The sequence below is a fragment of the Etheostoma cragini genome, chromosome 10 (genome assembly GCF_013103735.1).
Source record: "Etheostoma cragini isolate CJK2018 chromosome 10, CSU_Ecrag_1.0, whole genome shotgun sequence".
Lineage (NCBI taxonomy): Eukaryota > Metazoa > Chordata > Actinopteri > Perciformes > Percidae > Etheostoma > Etheostoma cragini.
Window position 1 is genome coordinate 29,197,575 of NC_048416.1, and position 1,150 is coordinate 29,198,724.

The following is a 1,150-nucleotide window of genomic DNA, read 5'->3' on the forward strand; positions in this document are numbered from 1 at the left end:
GGCAACATGGGGACAACATGAGGGCAACATGAGGACAACATGGGGGCAACATGAGGACAACATGAGGACAACATGAGGGCAACATGAGGGTTAATCCGTGAAGCTCTTTTTTGCCCTTTCAGGTTTTTCCAGTATTTGTGAATGCTGGTTAATCTTAGCTCTTAACCCTCACACACCAGGTCCACAGGAACAGCGTCCATGTTGCCCCCGTCAGTTGAAGGCGGCGTCCGTCCAGCGGTGAATCCAACGTCAACCATTTAGAGGCGGTTTAAAAGAGGAGACTCACCGATGAAGCCGAGCTGGGAGAACTCCAGGATCATCCACTCCTCTGACGGCTGCTGCAGAGCAAAGTTCTTCATGGTGGTGAAGTAGTTCGGACGAGCGACTATATCATCCTCTAACTGGAGAGAGAGAGGGAAAGAGAGACAGAAAGAGAGAGAGAGAGGGGGAAAGAGAGAGAGAGAGAGGGAAAGAGAGACAGAGAGAGACAGAAAGAGAGAGAGAGGGGGAGAGAGAGAGAGAGAGATGGAAAGAGAGACAGAGAGAACTTGAAAATTCAGTTGGTTGTCATATCCAAGTTCACCGCTAGATGGAAGACATTCTGTAACTTTAGGTTTGGTGTCAGGTTGTCATTATAGAGATGAGACTTTGAATCTTTGCTTCACACACACACACACACACACACACACACACACACACACACACACACACACACACACACACACACACACACACACACACACCGAGGTAACGGCTGACTTCGGGCAACAAAGGGTGCAGCGAAGAAAGTTAAAATTAGAAACCAAACCAACAGTTGTGGTTTTGATTAAAACATTCCCGACATGAACCCCCGTTTGTAAAGCGTCCATATTCTGCTCTAACAGGTTCATATCGGTATTTAGAGATTGTGCCAGAATAGGTTTATGTACTCTAATTTTTAAAAACTGCATATTTTTGTTGTTGTACTGCACATTGCAGCAGCTCCTCTTTTCACCCTGTGTGTTGAGCTCTCTGTTTTAGCTCCCGAGTGAGACATCGCACTTCTATACTATCTTTGTTGGGAGTCACACAGGGACAGTACCTAGGTAAGGACTACTAGCCAGTCAGAAGCAGAGTATGAGGGTCCTGACAGTACCTAGGTAAGGACTAC

General features: G+C 46.7%; 1 protein-coding gene across 1 annotated transcript in view; it reads right to left on the reverse strand.

Annotated features, from left to right (window-relative positions):
* Positions 1-1,150, reverse strand: part of mgat4b (alpha-1,3-mannosyl-glycoprotein 4-beta-N-acetylglucosaminyltransferase B) — a gene marked incomplete at its 5' end in the record, with an annotated part of 14,391 nt that overhangs the window by 6,688 nt on the left and 6,553 nt on the right. Inside the window, one exon of the mRNA XM_034883398.1 lies at positions 287-401. Within this exon, the coding sequence (XP_034739289.1) occupies positions 287-401 (115 nt within the window). The remainder of the gene's footprint in view (positions 1-286; positions 402-1,150) is intronic.